Here is a 19,595-nt window from a genome sequence, read left to right as displayed (position 1 = left end):
GATATTGGCTTCACAGGAGAAGCCACGGAATGATAACAGATGGTTGCCTTTCTGACTGGAGGCCTGTGACTAATGGTGTGCTACAGGGATCAGTGCAGTGTCCATTGTTGTTTATCATCTACATCAATGATCTGGATAATAATGTGGTAAATTGGATCAGCAAATTTGTCGATGACACCAACATTAGGAGTGTAGTGGACAGTGAGGAAGACGATCTGAGCTTGCAGCGGGATCTGGATCAGCTGGAAAAAGGGGCTGATAAATGACAGATGAAATTTAATGCAGACAAGTGTGAGGTGTTGCACTTTGCAAGGGCCAGCCAGTGATGTGATAAGTGTCATGATCCATAACTCCTTGAAAGTGTCATCATAGGTAGATAAGGTCATAAAGTCTCATTGTCTTTCACAAATTAATGTATTGAATACAGGAGTTGGGATGTTGTGTTGAAATTGTACAAGACTAGGTGAGGCCTAATTTGGAGTATTGTGTCCAGTTTTGGTTACTTGCCTACAAAAAAGATGCAAGTAAGATTGAAAGAGTGCAGAAACAATTTACAAGGATGTTGCCAAGAATTGAGGACCTAAGTTTCTGGGAAAGGTTGAAAAAGTTAGGACTTTATTCCCTGGAGCATAGAAGATTGAGGGGAAATTTGATAAAGATATACAAAATTGAGGGGTATAGATAAGGTAAATGTAAGGACTCTTTTTCCACTGAGGTGGGTGGAACTACAACTCGGGGTGATGGGTTAAGTGTGAAAGGTGAAATGTTTAACTTTCAGGGTGGTGAGAGTGTGGAATGAGTTCCCAGAAGTGGTGGAAATCAAACCCAGAAGGTTTGATTTCAACATTTGGGAAATTTGGATAGGTACGTGTATGGGAGGGGTGTGGTCCTGGTGCAGGTTGATGGGACCAGTCAGGTTAATGATTCAGCATAGACTGGATGGCCAAAGACCTGTTTCTGTATTGTAGTGCTCTATGATTATGACTCAGACTCTGTCTGTAGAATCTCTTATGTTTATAATTAGCTGCTTTAATTCCATAATTTGCATCTGTTATTTGGTCGTCTTATAAGTTTAGTGTGCAAAATCCAAGAACCAACTTGGTGCAAAGCGAACATTAACTGAGCTTAACTTGAATGTGATAACTTTTCATAAACAATAGGGATGTATTATTTTGGATGTTGATGTCACATAATTGTCAATGAGGTGAACCCCATCATCCAGACTCTGGCTGCTTTTGGATACAGCACAAAACTGGCACAGGCTCTTTATTTCTTAAGTGAGACTTTCAAGCATCTTTGAACCTTTTCTTTGCCACCTCACCATTGTCACCGAAATACTTCACGATAAGTGGCAATCCACAATACATTTTTGTGGTACATTATGTTTATCAACCATACTAAAGGTATGAAGAGAAGTATTATTTTAACCAAGGCATTCTGATTATTTAGTTAATATTAAGAGTCATGATTCATGAATAATGAACCAAAAAACAGTTGCTTTTCCCAAGCAGTACAGCTGAACAACACTACACCCACTAACCCACTCCTCTACACCCTATCATTTCTGTCAGAGGCATCTTATGTACAGACACACCTTTGCCTAGTGTCACTTTATGGACACACAATCAATCTGTGTATTTATGCTATCTTACGTATTAATAATTATTGTGTTTTTATTTACTGTTGTGTTATCTGTTTTTGTGCTGCTTTCGATCCAGCGTAACAGTTATTTTGTTCTCCTTTTCCTTTGCACTAGAAATGACATTAAAACAATCTTGAATTTTAAATCTTTGTGCCTTGCTCTCTGCCCTGAAGGGCGCCGTAAGCAATTTTATTTACCTTATTCCAGCAAACATCTTTTCATCATCATTCGCTGCTGTGGATTTAATGATCTGAACTACTAATTGTTAACCACATTCAAAAGAAGACCATGGTTGATTGGAATGGTCCGAACAAGGAAGTGAGTGATAGCGTACCTAGTTAAATGTGAAGTGGCCAAAACCTGCAACTTAGTTGATCTCTAGTGATCTGCTCAGTTTAGTTACGATTTTTATCCATTAGCTTGTGACTGGATGATGGTGATTTGGTTGCATCCAACTGTCTGGAGAAAATTGGATCTTTGATAAGCACCCTGTTATCAGAGGGGGCTCGTTTCTCATTTGCATTTAGATGAGTATTGATTATTTATTTACTCAACTGGAGTGGGATTCTTTTCCAATTTTAACTGAATTGTCTGTGTTGTCAGTTGAAAGAGAGATAAAGCTCCTGACACCACCATAAGATAAGAACACTTTGTAGTGAAGATAAAAGTTCGAAGGGACCTTTTTCTGTTGTTGACTGAAAGTGAAAGTTTAAAAATTAGAATTGATGGGTCGTGTTTCCAAAACGTTTTCAGTATTTTTTTCCAATTTAGCCAGGTCTGTTAGGAAAGTAACCTGTCTTTTCACCACACTGGCCTCGTCTGAACTGTGCATTCAAACAAAAGGCAAGGCTCCTTTGTTTCAAAAACCAGTTGAAACACAAGATCTTATCCCACAGTAAAATAATAGGAATGTTGAATATGATACTGGTATTGAAAGAGATGTTGTTTGGTGCAGCTATGCATTTAACACAAGTTAAATACCTCCTGTAGTTGCACATTACTGTAGTAGTTCTTTGTTTTGTTTAACAATAGGCATTTGAGTTAATTTAGAGATGAGCATAATGTAAAGGGCAGCCATAGCTTCAGCCTGTGTGTCTGCAAACACCTGCACTGTTGGTTGTGTGATACAGCATGTTTATGCATACACAGGGCTTTCTACAATTGCAATAATGTGCCTGCTGTCTCATATGGTAAAACCCCCAGTTGACATGTAATATCCTAAAGTGTCTTACAGATTATGATCTGTCACTTTGCAGAATTTATATTGATTTACAAAGACAGCTTGTGTTACTGTAGCCATCAAAGATTAGTGCAGCATTTTTACACTATACAAACAGAAGAGCTGATAATATTTGGACTATTTATTGAATTGTAATAATTAAACAATATGATTCAGAGTAATTAATATTGTAAGATTTAACATTTCAAAATTAAAATCTGCACTAAATCAAAGTAATTTGTATTGCATGGTCATTCCAAAATGCTTTTTAACTTTCAAGAAAGGCTTATTTGAAGAATGGGGTTCATCTTCATTTGTAACACATGCAGATGGTTAGAGTATATGGTTATTCAGAAACCACTTTAGTTTCTGCAGCCAAAAATTTATTTTTAATCTTTTGGGTTAAAAATTAACTTTTCAAATAAAATTGACTTTTAGAAAATTAGTTTGTGTTTATACTGTTGACTTTAAAACCTGGTAACATGGTGACTGCCAAATTTTACTTTGTGTTAAATTAAGCGTCACATAGCACTGTGTATCTGATAAAGAATATTAAACACAAGAGATTCTGCAGATTTTGGAAATCCAGAGCAACGCACACAATATGCTGGAGGAACTCAGCAGGTCAGGCAGCACCTATGGAAAGGAATAAAGACTCAATGATTCTGGCTGGAACCCTTCATCAGGACAGAATATTGCTATTTTGAAAAATTATTTCATAACTGTTCTGTTTCTGATAATTATGCTCCTGTGAACATGCTGGTGATGGGAATGTATTTCCAGCTCCAACACCATTATCAATATCAAGCAGGCACATCTCAGCAGCAGCATGAAGATTTCCTCACATTTACACAACAATACACCTCAGACTTTGCTGCAGAGAGATGACCTCCGTGATCTCTTCCTCACAACTTTTTGGTTCTGCGGTAAAACTGATTATTTTTATTCCTCCAGGCCTGGTGTCTATTACGACAACGTTGACACATGTTGTTGCTGGAGTAACAAGCGCAGGCCACTTCCTGTGGGGAAAAACAGGATTCGTATTCTAAGTGGAAAAGGTTCTGTTATCCTCCCCATTAAATCCCTTACTTGTAAATTCAAATGAAATTTATCATTGAAGTATGTATATGTCACCATATACTACCTTGAGATTCATTTTCTTGCAGGCATTCACAGTAGAACAGAGAAATCAATAATCAATGAAAAACTACATAAGCTAAGAGTGACAGAGCCATTGTGCAAAAGGATGACCAACTCTGCAAAATAAATAAACAAGCAAACACACAATTAATACTGACAACATGGGTTGTAGAGTCCTTGAAAGTGAGTGGAATCAGTTCAGAGTTGAGCTGAGCGAAGTTATCCACGATGGTAACTGTCCCTGAACCTGGTGGTGTGGGACCTAAGGCTCCTGTACCCCCCGGATGGTGCGGATCCCTTGATGACGAATCAGGCTTTAATTTACTAAAGTCAAGTCAAGTCACTTTTATTGTCATTTCTACCTTAACTGCTGGTACAGTACATAGTAAAAATGAGACAACGTTTTTTAGGACCATGGTGTTACATGACACAGTACAAAAACTAGACTGAACTACGTAAAAAAACAACACAGAGAAAGCTACACTAGACTACAGACCTACACAGGACTGCGTAAAGTACACAAAAACAGTGTAGGCATTACAATAGATCATAAACAGGACAATAGGGCAAGGTGTCAGTCCAGGCTCTAGGTATTGAGGAGTCTGATAGCTTGGGGGAAGAAACTGTTACATAGTCTGGTCGTGAGAGCCCGAATGCTCCGGAGCCTTTTCCCAGATGGCAGGAGGGAGAAGATGTTGTATGAGGGGTGCATAGGGTCCTTCATAATGCTGTTTCCTTTGCGGATGCAGTGTGTAGTGTAAGTGTCTGTGATAGCAGGATGAGAGACCCCGATGATCTTCTCAAATGACCTCACTATCCGCTGCAGGGTCTTGTGATCCGAGATGGTGCAATTTCCAAACCAGGTAGTGATGCAGCTGCTCAGGACGCTCTCAGTACAACCCCTGTAGAATGTGATGAGGATGGGAGGTGGGGGGGGCAGATGGACTTTCCTCAGCCTTCGCAGAAAGTTGAGACGCTGCTGAGCTTTCTTTGCTATGGAGCTGGTGTTGAGGGACCAGGTGAGATTCTCTGCCAGGTGAACACCAAGAAATTTGGTGCTGATAACAATCTCTACCGAGGAGCCGTCAATGTTCAGCGACATTTGATTGTCTTGTAAACAATGATTGCTGCCAGCTTACATAAAACTGAATGTCACTTGAGGCTAGCCGGCAATATTATCATAGAGTATTCCTGCCGCTCAACATGAGCGCATGGTTGCAGCAGGGTGTGTGTGTTTTTACAGAGACACTGAAAGGCTTTACTGGTTCAGTCTCACTGAAGCTGTTCTATCCACTTCACAAACATTGTGATTATAGTCAGACTGGAATTTGATTGCTATTTTCAAGCAATGCTCTAAGACTCAGCGGTTCAGGTATTGAACAGTTGAGCTTGTTAGGCTGACAGCAAGTTATTGGGCTAACCATTGATACGAGCAGGATGTGCTTTTGCTTGGGCGGGGAAGATCCAGCAGTGCTCTTGCTGTTGGTGACCAGGCAGAAACCTTCCACTGTGAAGAAATGCTGGTGGTTCGGTGAGAACAGATTAGCCAAGAACCCACTGTGATCCAACAGTCAACTGTTATTCCAGTGCCCTTGTTCATATTGCAGCCATTTGGACAAGATGCAGGAGGGCAGTTGGAACGCAGCAATAGTTCAACAGCTTCAGGAGAGGGAGAAAAGTAAAGCGAGAGAAAACTCTCAATTATGTGAGGGAAATAACTGTTAAATTTGATTTGTCTTTTGAGATCTCTTAATATTTCTGCAAATAAATAACAATCAAATTCATCCCAAATATACTGTGCAAATGTTCTTGCTTAGAACCATGATATAATTTCTTGTCTGAATCTCCTTTTGCATTGAAAGAGAAAACAATGGCAAAGAAAATAAGGAAGTCATTACAAACCAACTTAAATTAATTTGTTGCCGAAGGGCTGCTTTAAATGGCTGTGAAAGATGGGAGAAATGCTATATGTATTAATGTATTATTTAACCTTTTGTGACTAAAACCATTTACTATTTTGAGCTTTGACTACAAGATACAAGTTACCCCTGATTTTAGTGAAGCTGGTTGATGCGTTAATCAGCTCATGGCATTTTCCTGGGTTTAGGATGGGAGATGTCTTGGGATATAAACCCAAATCTTTGAGGGGTGTAAGAACAGTTTCTACAAATTTAGGACAAAATTCGTTTTATTTGCTAGTTTTATTTTTCTTTACAGGGCATCAATATCGCCTTGAGAAGCAAAATGAACCTAACGTAGCTGTAGATTTGGACCGTACCTTAGAGAGTCAGAGCACTTTGGAATTCTGTCTGGTCAGAGAATACAGTAAGTTTTAACCTTTTAAATTTTGACAAACCTCTTTAAAGCACACACATAAATGCAATACTGCTGAGAAATCTGCATTTTAAAAATGTTTTAGAGCAGGGGTTCCCAACTTTTTAATGCTGCGGACCAATACCATTAAGCAAGGGGTCCATGGACCCCAGGTTGGGAACCCCTGGTATTAAAGTTTTAAGAAATTGTGTTATTTCCATGTATCTGCTAAATGGTTGGCAGAGCTTGGTGTCAATGATATAAAATAAATATTTTAGGAAACTGTGATATGGGGAGGAACATTATTTACAATAGTGGGGAATATTGGAAAAAACAAACTTCTATGGATGCAGAGTGCTGATGCATCACACTGTGGTGTGGACACACCAATGTCCAAGAACAGAGAAATCTATAGAAAGTGCTGGACCCAGCCCAGTCCATCACAGGCAAAGCCCTTCACCGCCATTAGCACATCTGCAAGGGGCATTGTCACAAAAAAGCTGCATCCATCATCAAAGAACTGCCTCTCCTATCATCCATGCCATGTTCTCTTCTTGCTACATGGTACAGAAGTCTTAGGTGTCACATCACCAGGTTCAAGAACAGTTACTACCCTGCAACTATCAGGCTCCTGAACCAGTGTGGATAACTTCACTCACCTCAATTCTGAACTGATTCTGCAAACTACAGACTAACTTTCAAGGACTACTCATCACTTTGTCAGTATTATTTATATTTTTATTTGCATAATTTGTCTTATTTTGCATATTGGTTTGTTAACCTTTGTTTATGTATAGTTTTTAATAAATTTTATTATAGTTTTTTATTTTTGTAAATTAATCTCAAGGAATTATATGGTGACACATCTGTACTTTATTAATACATTTTCTTTCACCTTAACTTTGACTTGAATTTAAGTCTGCATTGTCTATCTTCTCTATTTCACCTTTTCTTATACTGATGTTTACCATTAAGAGTGGAAGTCATTATTGCTGACTAATTTGACTTTGATCAGCCAGTATTTCACGTTTTGTTGACAAAAGTTAGGAATGTCATTGATATTTTTCAGCAAACTGTGTGAGATGCCTAAGATATAATTTGCATTTTGAACAGAAACAAGTGGGAATTTTGTTCCTGTAATATTTCTAAAACCCAAACATTATATGTAATCTTGACATTTGTATTTTTGATCTCAAAATTACTTCATTGGAGTAAAAAAAACTGAATTAAAATTACCAAGCTTGGCGGTATGAGGAAGGTCAATCAAAGCTGAAGATGCTTTCTGAAATTGTTTGAGCCTTCTTCTTTCCTCCTCCACACTCCATCCAATACAGCCCGACCTCAATTACTGGAAAAAACAAACCCATTCTTCTGATTGATCATACTTGCAAAAATCTATTCAAATTGAAAACAGAGCTGCTTGATGTTGAAGTTAGTTATATTTTTAAACTCAGATTAAAGTGTTGCTGATCTTGAGATTTTCTGATCCTGTTCTTATAAATGTTGCAGAAAATGAAATACCCGGTAGGTATATATAGTGACACACACAAAATGCTGGAGGAATGCAACAGGTCAGGCAGCATCTATGGAAATGAATAAACAGTTGATGTTTTGGGCCAAGACCCTTCATCAGGTCTGAAAAAGAAGAGGGAAGATGCCTGAATAAAAAGATGAGGGGAGGGGAGGGGAAGAAAGATAGCTAGAAGGCAATAGGTGAAGCCAGGTAAGTGGGCACGTCTGTACACTCACCTTGTGAACTTCACTTCTGAATGCTATTTGTTTACTTTTATGATTGCACAATTTGGTACTTTTTTCTCTGCACATTGGGTGTTTGACGGTCTTGTTTTTTTTAATGGGTTTCTTTGTTTTGTGGCTGCCTGTAAGGAGACAAATCTCAAGTTGTATCAAGAATACATACTTTGATAATAAATGGACTTTGAACTTTGAAGGTAAAGGTTTAGAGATGAAGGAATCTGATAGGAGAGGAGAGTTGACGATAGGAGAAACAGAAGAAGGAGGGGCACCGTGGGGAGGTGATAGGCAGGTGAGAAGAGGTAAGAGGCCAGAGTGGGGAATAGAAGAGGAGAGAAAGGAAGTGTTTTGAAAAAATATATTCGATATAGCTATGCATAGAACATAAAGTGGTACAGCACAGTACAGTCTGTTTGACCCATGATGTGTATAGAGACTGGTGGAGGGTATGAAAAGTATCCCCGGGAGTGTGGAGGGATTGGACAAGTAGAGACAGGATAGAGTCAAGGAATGAAGAGAATAGAACAGTAAAACACAGTACAGGCTCTTCAACCCACAATGTTGTGCCGATCTTTTAACCTCCTCTTAGATCAACCTAACCCTTCCCTCTCACAAAACCTTCCATTTTTCTATAATCTGTGTGCCTATCTGAGTCTGTTAAATGTCCCTAATGTTCCATACATCCACCACTCTGTGTAACCTCTGACATCCCCCCCCCCCCCCACTATACTTCCCTCTCATCATCTTAAAATTGTGTCCTCTAGGAATATGGAACAAGTGAATATATTTGAGAATTACTGATTGGGATTTAGTTTTATAGTGCAATAATCCCCACTGATCTGAATTATTTTGCATCTTTTAATGCTGCGACTATGTTGAACAGAATTTCATGTTCAGAGTTGTAGATTTGTATGCAATTATAAATGTGCGTACATGAGAGGAAAACTTGGAGATTGTTGTAATTCTTGGGTTAAATTGTTGAATTAGCAACCCAGTGTCCTGGACTGAGCTTTGATTTCAAAGCCCACCACATTGATAAGGCATTTATATTCAGGACAGTCAATAAAAAGCTAGTGTTAGTGATAGTAAGCATGAATCTTTTAACCTCTGGTTTATACCTCTTTCAGGGAGTAAATCTGCCTTTCTCACTGGGAACAACAACACACACAAAATGCTGGTAGAACACAGCAGGCCAGGCAGCATCTATAGGGAGAAGCGCTGTCGACATTTCGGCCCGAAACGTCGACAGCGCTTCTCCCTATAGATGTTGCCTGGCCTGCTGTGTTCTACCAGCATTCTGTGTGTGTTGTTGTTTGAATTTCCAGCATCTGCAGATTTCCTCGTGTTTGCTTTCTCACTGGGTTTGTGATTCATTTCATAGATTCTCAAGTATGTAGAGTGCAGCATCCCTCTAAAATGGTCAACAAGTCTTTTCCTTCAAGGACAGTTAGGGATCCCCTTTCAGAAATTGCTTTGCCTGTGACACTCACTTTGAGGAAATAAAATGAGAATTTTAATTATTTTTATGATTTATTGAAAAATATATTTTAACTTTAGTTAAATTCAGTACTTTCTTTTCTACCCAATGCAAAGTATCTTGCCAAAAATTTGGGACTCTGATGTTTTAACTGAACTTTTAGAGTTTTACGTATTTTACAATTCTGGGACGTCTTATAAATTAATAAGTTAATCTTTGAGTTTTAGTAACAAGTAAATATTTTATTTTTCTGTTTTAAAAGCAATTCGTAAATTGAGCATGGGTATTGTTTTATTTTGCGTTTGTTTAATGATTAGAGAGGATTTGTTAATTCAGTCTGTTATGTTTTAGAAGAAAAAAAGAATGGTTTTCAAACAGTTCCTTTTATGTTGCTAATTACGAACTCTGATTAATTATTAATAATACACCAAATTTCCAGTAGAACATTAAATCATTTGGAAATTTGTGCAGTTTGCAGGTCACCCTTACATGTTCTATTTCAGTGTAATACCAGAGAAGTGTGCTTGTTCGAGGACTGCTTGAAATTGTCACTATGTTGGCATCCTGTTGACATTCCTCACAAAGCGAATTATTTGATCTCAGCTGGAGATACCTGGCTTGCCAGACAGGAGGCGAAATCTTCACTTCAAGAGAAGGATGGAGAAATCAGAAGAAAAGCTAAAATGAGCACTTACTCTGTTTAATTCTTCTTAAACATCCTCTAAATTTTCCTTCTTATTTACAATTTGACATTCTAAATGTTATAAGAAACCACCCACAACATAGTTCTTGCTTGACTAAGCATCTTCGTCATTTGAAAATTTTGCAGAGAGGTGGTATCATAAAGTATCACACATTTGGTCTTTTTGAAAGCATTTTATGGGTGACATGAATGATTGCTAATTAAACTGAAAGGTACATGAATTTGTGGCCGAAAGGGGGTAACATTTTTAGCATGCAAGAGAATGAGAGGTGACCTCACAGAATTTATTGAAATCATGAGGGGGAGGAATAAAGTGGATGGTCATAGTCCTTTCCCCAGGGTTGGGAATCCATAATTTAAGGACACAGGTAGAAATAAGAGGGGAGAGATTCGAAATAGATCTGAGAGTTCAGTTCTTTACACAGATGGTAGTGTAAACCTGGAATGAACTGTCAGAGAAAGTGGTCAGTGTGGACACCCATTGCAACATTTATGAGGCATTTGGATAGCTACATGGAGGGAAGTGCTTGCAGGGTTATTGGCCGAATGCATGGAACTGGGACCAGGAGGAATGATGCTGTGGTTGGCACGGACCAGTTGGTCTAAAAGGCCTGTTTCCATGCTGTACTCTGGAGAGACGTGAGAACAAAATTAATGAACGGCGGAGCTAAGTGAAGTTTGACAAAGTTTTAAGGCTAAGTGTTTGAATTTCTGTTTCTAATGTGCACAAATAAAATGGATCATGTAATCAGAGTAAATGTGATGATAAGAAAAGAAATTCAAAGTCATGAAGTCAGATCCAAATTAAATCAGTTTTCAATCAGACAAAAAGATGCTGAGAAATCCAGTATTACATGTATCTGAAAACTGTTCATCACAGTCCAGGTTATACAGTGGAGCAGTAAAGGAAAATGAATTAATGTTTGGAGATGCTGTTGGAGCAGTTGGACGTGCATCGACAAAACTCTGATGCTTTGCGAGACTTGTTCAGTTTCGGCCATCATGCAATGAATGAAACTACAGAAAGCATATAGATAATAGCAACAAATCGAAAAGGTTCACTAAGAAAATTTTAAAAGCTTAGGTTTGAGGCATTGGGAAACTGGAAGTTTTACAGAATTTTCTATCACTGAAGGAGACTGCCCATCTGTCTACTCTAACTTAATCCATCGTCTCATCTTCATGCTTCTTCCTGATAGCAACGTTTTTTTTCTTCTTCTCGTATCATTCCTTTCCAATTCATCAGACCCAGAAGCTGGTGTATTATCACTGATAAATGTGAAATTCGATGTTTTTGCTACGGTACAGTGCAGTACTATACTATAAATTGCAATGCGATATGTATATTATAAAATTAAATAAGAATTTCAAAAAGAGAGCAAAAAATAGTGGGTTAGCGTTCCATGGATTCATTGACCATTCACTGATGTTGGAGGGGAAGAACCTGTCCTTAAAGCCTTTGTAAGGCTTCTATTGAGTTAATTTTCAAAGCCTTAAGCGCCTTTTGGATGAATAACAATTAAATTTTGCTTCTGTTCCAGTCACGTAAAGTCTGTGCCTTCCACTTATTAATCTTACAGCTGCTGGAAACAGTTTCTCTTGTTTCTACTTAACCCTTTCATGATTTGGAACATTCACTTAACCCCCTCCCACCCACCCCCACAGCTGACAGCTCTCATGAAGATCAGCACCATTTGCATCTCTGTAGTAAATATATATTTAAAGTAGATCTGAATTGTTAGATTAAAATATCAAATATTTGGAAAGAGTATTTGATATCAGGTGTCATATAACAAGCATTTGAAAGGTTCAGCCAGAGTTAACTACGAATATTAGAATTGTTATGAAGTAGAATGTCACAAAGGCAGTATCAACATAGACATTTCAAAGTCTTTGTCTTTTTTATAAACTGGCATGCCACATTGCTTCTAACAAAGTGCAGATTTCTGAAATCTTATTTGTTGTCTTTGGCGCATGAGATTGAGGTACATTACTAATACTGGAAAGTGGTTTGCTCTTTGGCTGGCGTTAACCAGCAATGAAAGTAGTTTGGGCCCAACCCACAATGGAGCAAACCTGAATGTGACTGACTTGTTGAGGTCACTTTGAACTGCTTGTGTTTGTCGACAGAAAAGTGCAAATGCAGTAAGGTGTAGGTTTTGGCTTAGGGTATTCAGACAATCTTTTGTAATAGAGCAAAGACCAGTGCAGCACAGGAGCCAGCCCTTCAATTTGGTTTTGTGCCAAATAAGCTAGTTAATCAAATACTAGTTTATCTAAACTAATCCCTTTTTTCCTACATAGTGTCCATATCCTTCCATTTCCTGCCCATTCATGTGCCGACCTGAGAGCCTCTTAAATACACCTGTCGTATTTGCCTCTACTGTCATTACAGGCAGCACATTCCAGGCACCCTCTGCTCTTTTGCCTTTGAACTTGCCCCCTCTCACCTTGAATGCATGCCCTCTAGTAACAGTCATTTCAACCCTGGAGAAAAGGATTCTGGCTGTCTACACTATCTATGCCACTCATTTAAAACCCTCTGTCAGACCTCCTCTCAGCCTCTGCGGCTCCAGAGAAAGCAAGCAATCTTTGTACATCCTCTCCTTATAGCACACGCCCTCTGATTAAGGTAGCATTCCGGTGAACCTTGTATGCACCCTTTCTCTAGGCTCCATGTCCTTTCTATAATGGGGCAACCACAACTGAATGCAATCCAGTGTTAAAGCCCATACTAAAGCTAGCTAACTGCAAGCCGAATGTGGAACAGTTTAGGAGTTCTAATGCTGAAAGGTGCCCAGAGATTCACAGTTGAAATTCCATCCTGGTTTAAAAAGACCGCAAATGTGGACTTAACATTGATAACTGCAATGCAAGTGTACTTTTTGCCTTTGACAACCTAACACCATTTGATTATTGTTATTCAAAACAAATTAGTGCTAATTTATTGACACTGGTTATAAGACTTCATTGTATCCAGTGGTTGCTCAGTACGTACAGTAAATTTAGTTGGGGAGTTGGAATAGGCAGTTTATTTAATTGCAGGTAATTGCTGTGCATCATTACAGTAATTCAATTGCCATAATATAACTAAATTATTGTGGGGGCGGTATTCTTCAGTTAAATTGTTTGTTAAGTTCCAGTTCATGGCTTGCATTTAAAACATACTCGAAAGGCTCTTGTCCGCAGATGTACATGGATGATAGAGAAAGGGAGGGAAGGATTAGATTGATTTTGATTGTTAAAAGGTTGACACAATATTGTGGGCCGAAGAGCCTGTACTGTGCTGTAATGTTCTATGTTGTGTAGTACTGTGCAAAAGTCTTCGGTAGATATGTACATCTAAGGTGCCTAAGAGCTTTGCAAAGTACTGTATTTGTCAATGTGGAGTGGAGAGTGAGTTTTTAAATCTGGCAGGAACAAAGGATGTTGGGAATGATGAGGGTGGTGTGGGACAGGTGGCAGAGAAGGAGTGACGGGCGGTGGGGGGAAGAGGCGCAGGTTTCAGACACACCCAGCCCTGAGACATCAGGCAAGGTTATTTGATACCAAACAATTGGTTTATTGATCATTACAGAATGTCTCTCTGGTGCTTCCCTCTCCCTTCCTTTTTTCCCAACCATGATTCCCCACTCACTGCCCCCTTCCCACTCTCAGTCCACAACAGAGACCCATATCAGAATCAAGTTTATCATCACTCACATATGTCATGAAATCTGTCATTTTTGTAGCAGCAGTACAACGCAATACATAAAATTACTCTAGTATTCTGCAAAAGCTTTAGATACCCTTGCTGTATATATATGTGCCTAAGACTTTTACTGAGTACTATATTTTAGGATTGCTACAAAAGCCACAATGTTGACATCATGTCTCATGAGTGTCAGAGTTTTTGTGTTATCTGAGGTGTACATGACCATATGCTGAGTTTTGGGTAGGTTGGATACAAATTGGGTTAATAACTAATTCCAGTTATTTGCTGTAGAAAGTTATAAATCTGAATCATCTTTTAGAAAATTGCTTCCATGTGCTGTTTTGTATTTGCTTTGGGATAACTCTGCAGTCACTCAGAAGTATACTTCATTTTGATTCACAGAAGAGTTGGATTGAAGGGATAATAAGACATCTGGGAATGTTAATCTTTGCCAAGCTCCTTTCTGATGAACTCTTCCAAACAAATGCAGCAAAAGAAATGAAATCATTGGCACAAGGTGATGGCATGTGCCTTATGTTGCAATTTGTGTTGAAAACTCCCAAAGCGTCTGCTGCAGTTGGAAGTATAAAAGTTCACCAGTAATTAAGCTGCACTCTATGACGGGTGATTTTTTTAAATTGTTTTTGTCCGGCCTCCAGTGCTTTCTTAATCTAGCACTGTTTTGAGCACTTCTGCTCCCTCAGTAAAAAGGGAATTTCCCAGTGGTCAACCACATAAATTCCAATCCCCACTCCCATGCCGATAGGTTGGTCCATGGCTGCCTTTTCTGCCATAATGAGGCCACTCTCAGGGAGGAGGAGCAACATTCCATATTACTTTGAGGTAGCCTCCAACCTGCCCTCACCTATCCCTCCCCCCATCTTATTCTGTCATCTTCCTCCATTCCTTTCCAATCCCAATGAAAGGTCTCAGCCAAAACATCGGCTGTTATTTTACTTTCATTGATGTTACTGTTGAGTTCCTCCAGCGTTTTGTGTGTATTGATCTGGATTTCCAGCATTTGAATAACTTCTGTTCTAAATCTATTGATTTTTTTCCTCTTTATTTTCTGTAAATACAAACATACACTTTGATTTCATGGCACTCTGTGCTTTTTGCTACAGTTCCTAATGTGCTCAGGTCTTTGTGTCTGGGTGTGCCTGAAGTTCTGCTCTTACAGACTGTGGGTAACATTGGATTGGCTATTGTTCATTGTCAGTTCCCAGCTGCCCTTGACAAGGCATTGGTGAGTTCCTGTCATGAATTGCTGCACTCATCCTTCTGAAGGTGCTGTTGGATTGGGAGTTGAAGAGCATCAGATAATTGATCTTTCACATGCACATCAGAATATGCAATGAACTGTGTCATTTGTGTTAACAACCACAAGACTGCGCTGGGGGGCAGCCTGCAAGTGTCACCACACATTCTGGCACCAGTTGTGCTCACAATGTTCACCAGAACAGCAGCAACAAAACCCCCTTTCCTCCCTCCCTCCCACCCATCCACCAACCCACCCACTTGCAGACATTGACCCTCCAAACTCTGACATGACATTGGGTCTCTGACTCACAGACCTACAGGTGTCATGTCTTCCAACTTCCAGTAACAATGAACCAATAATCATCGGCCCTCGATTTCCAAATTCACCTACTTTGGGCTTCAACCCTGGGACCCATCGATCACAGGCCTCGAACTCTGGACTCACACAAACTTCCAACCATAGAAGCCTGCTGACTTAAGGGTTTGGGTGGGGCACGGTGTGGTGTCACTGTCTCTGGTGCCTCATGCTTGATTAGACCCAGAATTAACAATGAGAAATCTTGTATCCCATCCAACTTGACCTCGAGATTGGGTTTCCAGTTTTAGATAAATAGCACTTGTATTTTGTATTGCACATTAAATAACTAACTTCTGCTGAAAACTAAGGTATAAATATGTCAGCTTTTGCATTTTAGACTCTAAAAAAAACTAGTACGATCAGATAAAGGTTAGTGCAGCCTTAGTGCTCTAACAGCACTGGTGATCCTGAAATATAAACAATTGATTTATAATACCATGCTGTTAGTTCTGTACTTGAATTCGAGTTTTTTTTTAATTGTTTTAGTAAGTACTCCAAGGGTTATATAGAGTAGTGATTTTCAAGGGGATATTAAGAAGAAATAGGTTAATATATCAAAGTGTGTAGTCAGGTTCTTGATTAGTCTACTAAGGAGTCACCCATGAAAGCAAAGTGATCTTGTCAGGGTATATCAGTTTAAAAGCACTGTTCTCATCTTGAAACACATATTTTTAGTGGGACAGGTGACCTTATTTAAGATTATCTTGAGTCAGAATCTTTTCTGTGTATTACAGGCAAATCCATTTGAGGTGATCAGTTGTGATAGCTCCTGATGTATTCATATCACTGACCTGCAGATCTAAAGGTGGCAATTGCAGAGTTCAGCATGGGCAGCTGGCAAACCAGCAAGGCTGTTTGAACAGCTGAGTAGTGCTGAGAGCGGACACTCCTGTTCTACTACTTTGAGCTTAGCATAAACTAATCAGTATAGCTGACTTGGCCTAATGTCCACAACTCTTATGCGTTAGGCTGATTTAATATGGAATTTAAACTGGAACTTAATGCAGGCAAATGTGAGATATTGTACTTTGGGAGGACAAACCAGGGTAAGATTTACATAGTATATGGTAGGGCTCTGAGGTGTACTGTAGAACAAACGGACCTGGGAATACAGTTCCATAATTCTTTGAAAGTGGTAGATCGGGTTGTAACAAGAGTTCTTAGCACTTTGGCCTTCATTAATGAAGACAGGAGTTAGGGTGTTATATGAGATGTTGGTATGGCGAAACTTAAAGAGTATCGTGTAGTTCTGGTCACCTACTTACAGGACGAATATCAATAAGCTTGAAAAAATACAAAGAAAATTTACAAAGGTGTTGCCAGGACTTGAGTTACAGGGATAGGTTGAATAGGTTCAAACTCTATTTCCTGGAGCACGGGAATGAGGGGTTCGAAGGTTCATTTATCATCAAAATATACAACTTTGAAATTCTTAATTCTCCAGGTAGACATGAAACCAAGAAAGAAAAGAAAGGCAGCACAATCATCAGTTCCCAAATCACACCTCCGCACAAAAAAAAACGAACAAAAACGGAACAAGCACATCAGTACAAAACTATGAGGGGTATGAATAGTGTGAATATATGCCGGCTTTTTCCCCTCTGTTTGGGTGAGAGAATTATAAATCAGGGTTAGGTTAAATGGTGAAATATTTACGTGGAATTTGAGGGGAGACTACTTCATCAGAATAGTGTGGGCATTGAACAGGTTGCCAGCAGAAGTGGTAGATGCAGGTAAATTAGTAACTTTTAAGAGAAGTTTGCATAGGTATATGAATGGGAGAGTGTTTGGAGGGACATGATCCAGTGCAGGTAGATGAGACCGGGCAGAAACTCGGGTTTACATGGATTAGATATGTCAAAGGGCCTGTTTCTCTGCTGTAGTGTTCTGTATTTGTACGTAAATAATAAATATAGTCCTTTGGACTAGTTCAGAACATTTGGACCTAGAACATTTATATTGTTAGGACACCTCAAAATCTCAATTATAATATGGTTCCAAGAACTGTGGCTTGAATCTCTGCCCAAATGGGAAGAAGCTATTTGTCCTTGTTCATTGATTTGTTAACTACTAAATGAAGAAAAAATATTATCAATACATCATAGTGCTGGGCAGGCTATTGGACCTTCTGCACCAAGACAAGAACACAGCTCGCCTCCAGTTATATTCCAGAACTAACAATTCCACTGACATCACTGCAGGAAATAGGAAGCAGGTTGCTGAATTTCACACTTTCCAAATGCGCACACCTACACCACGTCAGCCAAGCAGGTTTTAGCTTCCCTATTGACAGAGCCTGTGTACTATCAACTTGTTCTGTGTCCATTTTCCTGATTGATGGACAAGGTTGTTCCAGTTACCTCAGAAGTTTTTGGTTCACAGCATTGGCAGCTGATGCTAATGAGTTCTGTGACTGTGAAGTCCCTAAATGTGAATCTCAAAGGATGAAGATTGTGTACGTGAAGAGAGAAGCGGTACCTGTGCTCCATGATCTAATCATGTTTCAATCTCATACCTTCGATTCTTAAATTGCCTCTAAACCAATTGTTGTACAGATTATTCTAGCGCTTATTTTTCTTCAGTTTGCAATTTCTGAGACAAGTGAAATTAATTTTCTACCAGATTCTTGAAGGTCTGATAAAATGCACTGCCCAGCAATGACAAGATTGCAGGTTACAGCAGCCTTCTGTTTCTGCAAACTATTCGTAACCCAAACAGTCTGCAAGTCAGAAATGTGATCATGAATTGTGTTCCCAGGTGGCAGAAGGTGCCTGCAGCATTGCAGCAGCTGGTGAATCTATTCCATTGGTCTCTCTAACACTCGTTCGTATGTACTGTTCACAGGCTAGGCATTTGTTAGCTGGGGAGAACCCGTACAGTAGTTGTACCTGTGGGTTCAGGGTGTCTGTCATGTATGCACAGAGCAAGAACAATGGAGCAGTAGGAATAAACATTCCTACTGAGTCATGTTGTAATGGCACTCGCTGGGCAGCTCACAGTGTGGGAGCTACGAACAAGGCCTGCAGAGACGAAAGCACGCACACTCAAAAACCCGAGCAGAAAAAGAGCTCTCCGCACATGGGTGGCTCAGTTGATTCACCATGCGATTAATTAGTCGCATGCGCACTTGCCACATTCTATCAATTGATCTGATAGGGTTCAGTTCCCTCAGTTTTTTTAATAATGTATTACCAACTCTGATGAATCTCCTTCATCTGAACAAGGAATGATTCTTCATAATGCCCTAAAAATGTATAAAATGTATTTCTCTTTTGGAGAAATAAGGCTGCTTAGGTTGGGAGATGTTTCTGGAGTTTCCTGTATGTTTGAACCTGGCTGTTTTCTGAATCACTGTTGTACAGTAGAGGGAGAATGTATGTCCCTTCACACCATTTATTGCTTGGGCAATGTTGTTGGTCAGTAATCTGGGAGTACAAAATCTCTATCCTTGGCATTGTGAGATGTTAATTGATTTGTATCTATTTCAACAGATCAAATAGTAATAGCAGTAAATGTAATAGATCCTGCTGTTTGTGTCATTGTCGCCAGTCACTCATGTTTTAGATATTTAAAAGCTGATTACCATATGAATAAAGTTGTCCACAGTCAGCTGAAGAGTGCCTCAGGACCTTTATTGGCTATGGAGGCCAACTCATTGAGTATATTTCAAGTGAAGGTTGATAGGGTCTTGATTAGTAAGAATGTCAAAGGTTATGAGGAGCAGACAGGAAAATAGGGTTGAGAGTGATAATAAATTGGTGTCGATGGACCGAATAGCATAACTCTGCTCCTGTGGTCTTTATTGCTTGCAGCCAAGAAAGTCGTTGTTTTATGCGCTTGACTTTGAAGCGTAGTATTGTGCCTTTTGTTGTATTGTTTGAGAAAGATCAAAGTGTATTCCTTTATTCATTTATTCATTTCTCCCAAGGTTCAGAACTGTCAGAGGTACTCCGGTCTGAATTGTAGGAGCCCTGTTTTCCAGACTGCAAGGAAAATGTGATTCTATTCTTGCAGTTTATTCTGCCTAGGAGGATACA

The 19,595-nt window shown here is 39.3% G+C and overlaps 1 protein-coding gene across 4 annotated transcripts in view; it reads left to right on the top strand.

Moving 5' to 3' along the window:
• mapkap1 (MAPK associated protein 1) overlaps positions 1-19,595 on the top strand; it is a 271,086-nt gene that overhangs the window by 187,906 nt on the left and 63,585 nt on the right. For 3 of the 4 annotated variants that reach the window (XM_073052618.1, XM_073052616.1, XM_073052620.1), the window contains one exon: positions 6,219-6,326. The exons of the other annotated variant lie outside the window; for it this stretch is intronic. In XM_073052618.1, coding sequence (XP_072908719.1) covers positions 6,219-6,326 — 108 coding nt within the window. The remainder of the gene's footprint in view (positions 1-6,218; positions 6,327-19,595) is intronic. 4 annotated transcript variants of the gene reach the window in all.

This window comes from Hemitrygon akajei, chromosome 7 (assembly GCF_048418815.1).
Source record: "Hemitrygon akajei chromosome 7, sHemAka1.3, whole genome shotgun sequence".
Taxonomy (NCBI): Eukaryota; Metazoa; Chordata; class Chondrichthyes; order Myliobatiformes; family Dasyatidae; genus Hemitrygon; species Hemitrygon akajei.
Note: the sequence above shows the minus strand (reverse complement) of the source record. Positions and strands in the feature narration are given on the sequence as shown.